The 3,270-nt window shown below is 36.1% G+C and overlaps 1 protein-coding gene across 1 annotated transcript in view; it reads right to left on the bottom strand.

The window, feature by feature from the left end:
* Positions 1-142: 142 nt before the first annotated feature.
* Positions 143-3,270, bottom strand: part of LOC102292850 (hyaluronan and proteoglycan link protein 2) — a 7,246-nt gene continuing 4,118 nt past the window's right edge. Inside the window, exon 6 of the mRNA XM_005944360.3 lies at positions 143-3,018. Within this exon, the coding sequence (XP_005944422.2) occupies positions 2,741-3,018 (278 nt within the window). The 3' untranslated portion in view covers positions 143-2,740. The remainder of the gene's footprint in view (positions 3,019-3,270) is intronic.

Below are 3,270 nucleotides of genomic sequence, written 5' to 3'. Positions count from 1 at the left end.
GACCCAAGCTGTTGATACGATATGGGCGGCTAAGAGATCAAGGTATATTTATGAACCAGTAACTGTAGCCAGTTATGACTTAGTAACACTGTTACTGATGTAACTTACTTTCACAATCAGCCGTTCTGTAGCTGGCCTTTGTTGTGTTTTAGGTGACGATAGCAGACATTGAAATCAACCTGTTGACAATGTTGAATTCTTGAATTTGACTGCTGCTACCACACACTGTAATTTTAACATATTTGTAACAAACTGCTGTTCATGATAGTTTGATGAGTTTCTGATAGGTGTTAAATGTAGCAAAGTGTGAATTGATTGTCAGCATCAGCTGGTCTGACATTCACTAAAATCTGTTGTTCTTACAGTCTGATGGATTTCTTGTTTTTCTTTAAGAGTGAAGGTTTTCTGTGAATTTTAATATTGAAAACTCCACCTGATGTGTCAAACCTAAGATAGCTCACACATATCTAACGATCAAAGAAATTCAAATGAGGTCTTAGAGTAGCTGCACTCGAGGAAGTGCTGCTATTCTGTTCTAATATAGCACAATGCTTCTTTACTGGGAGAAAGAGCATGTAACTGCTCATTAAATGGACACATTTTTTTACTTTTATAAATTGCTCTTGAAGCTGCTATAACTTTGCTGATTTCCAAACACACAATCTTGTTTCACCTTTCACCTTTATTAAAAAAGGGATTTCATGTGCGTTCTGTTTTCACTGAAAGTGGGTAGTAGATCTCAAATTGCAGTGCATCTCAGATAAACGGAAATTATGTGGTATACTCTGTAGCAAGATCCTTATAGGTTACAAAAAAATGTGTGGGCTTGAAAAGCAAACTTAAAAATGGTAAGTCAAGGCAATGTGTAGTTTTAGTCTTTAGACAATGTGATTAAATTGTCAACACAACAAGCAAGATTGCAACGAAGATTTGGAAATTCTTTGCTTAGACTTGGCTACTCACTTGACAGTGAGTCAACTGTATATTTTGCGATACAATATTTGAACTTGATGAATCTTGCAACTGAGAAATATCTTCCATGTAATATTAGTTATAATAGCAAATGAAACTAACCACAACATTAAATACAGTGAACATAAAAAAGCAACAAAAAAAACCCCAAACACGATCAGCGTTGTTGTCAAGTGGTTTATTGCTAAAGACGTTATGTCTCAAAAACAGTGTGAATATTTAAGAGTTTCTCACATTTGTAGCCATAGGATTGCCCACCATAGCGTACACTAAAGACAAATTTATCCATTGATCCAAACAATATGGAGTAATATGTTGTGGGCCACCTTTAATAAAGGTGAAACACGATTATGTTGTGGGTAATATGTTGTGGGCCAAAAGGGTTACTCCAGGACAGTGGAACTGTCCTGGAGTAACCCTTTTGTTTGGGCTCTTCCTTTTCTTCTGTGTTCACAGGACTGGTTCATCTGTTGTTGTTTTCTTGCTGGAAGGCAGAGATAAGAGGAAGAGGTGGGAACTTCTTTGGAAATTTCTTTTTATATCTCTTAAGAATGTATAGATACAGTTTACATGTAGATAAGGTCACATTAAAGCGTGAGTCACACTAGCTCCAGATTTAATCAGATGCAGTTTGTTTTGTTTTCTAACATGTCAAACTGATTTAAACACCATGTGGAAACTATGTTAACGTTTTCTTGAAGGGGACATCAGTGATTCCCTTTAATTTTGGTATTTCTTTAGATGAGGGAAAGTACCAACCCTGAAATCAGAGAAATTTCATGTAGACAAACGGATAAAGCTACCAGGTTGTCTCGGTACTCATTAGAGATTTAATAGGAAAGCAGATCACTGCTATATTTTATTTTATTTTATATATTTTTCATAAATATGTGTAAAAATGTATAATTCCTGTTATTTTAACTTCTATTGCAAGGCTCATTAAATAAGTCCCTCCTTGCTTTAATATTTTCTTTCAATGCATTGTTGAGGCAGGAAGCTTTCCCTTGCACCCTTGGACCCACATTGAAACCTAGCAGCTAAACTGAAACTGAAAACTTAACAGTAAACTGCAATTTAACTGGTTGCTGCTACTTTAAATCATTAACAACTTGACATCATGACCTTATCTGTGCAGTTTAGAAAGAGGCTACTCCTTTCTTCATTTATATTCCAACGACTGATGGCATCTAGATTCATGTCAAAAATGAGTATTTTAAAGTTAGGCTACATCCAGGCACTCTATGATAAATAAGGACAGAGGCTCCAGCAGCTGAGATATTTTTGGAAAGTAAGGAAAAAAATATACAAAAACATCCAAACTGATAACAGGTCATCTTTTTATTCAGTAAATTAAATTATGTGTCATTAATTTACACATAAATCAGTTTATCCTTTGTGTTTATTCTCATTAGAGTATGCTCATATAAAAGCAAGAGTTATGTTAAATAGACACATGTGTTTGCAGAGCTGTTATTATTAAAGGCTTAGTGATAGATGATTGTGCATATAAACATTATTTTATAACATTTACCTGCAATCTACTAGTTGTTGAACTTTCCTTGAACTTTCATTCTTTTAGTTATTTTTAATCATTATTATACCCACTCATAGTTACTTTACTATAATGTTGAAAATAACAATAGTGCAACGTGTCTGTAGCCTCAGATATGAACTTTCTTATTTGGGACAATCTTTTGGTATATAAAGCTGTATACACATGTATTGTGGTCTCTCAGGTCTCTCTGTCTTTCTTGCTCGTGCTTTTGGATTACCTATAGCAATAGACCCCGTAAACATGTGTGTTCTTGTCTGGGAATCCAAATGACCGTACTCCTGCCTCTGGAATGCCTCCACAGCGCTCCCTGGGGTTACTGATGGGAAACCGAACACTGCCATCTTTTAACCAACCGGCATCGCACTGGTCAAAGTTATGGAAATGCCAGGCAGCATAAAGCTGGCCGATCAATGCCATCTCAGCTCCCTGATTTTTACAAGTATGTCCGGCCTGTTCGAAGGAGAAAGCCCCAGCTATGTAGAAGACGGAGCCTGTGGGAGCAGGAAACATTTGTAGGAGATATAGAGAGTAAGTAATTATTTAAATGCTGACAAAAAGAAAATCTGCAACTGTTTAAATGTCCTTGTTGTTTTACAAGTCCAAACATTTCTGTCATATTTTCAACAGTAAGAGTGGGAGTATCAGTAGGGCTTTCCAGCTGGAGAGACAAACAAGCATTTTCCCACTGAACATGTTTCCATCATGTCACAACAAATGATGGGATTTTAGAGATCCGGCTCTTT

Source organism: Haplochromis burtoni, unplaced genomic scaffold (assembly GCF_018398535.1).
Source record: "Haplochromis burtoni strain Fernald_Lab_line unplaced genomic scaffold, NCSU_Asbu1 Contig_352, whole genome shotgun sequence".
In the NCBI taxonomy this organism is placed as follows: domain Eukaryota; kingdom Metazoa; phylum Chordata; class Actinopteri; order Cichliformes; family Cichlidae; genus Haplochromis; species Haplochromis burtoni.
The sequence above is the reverse complement of the archived record's forward strand: the minus strand, read 5'-3'. Positions and strand labels throughout refer to the sequence as shown.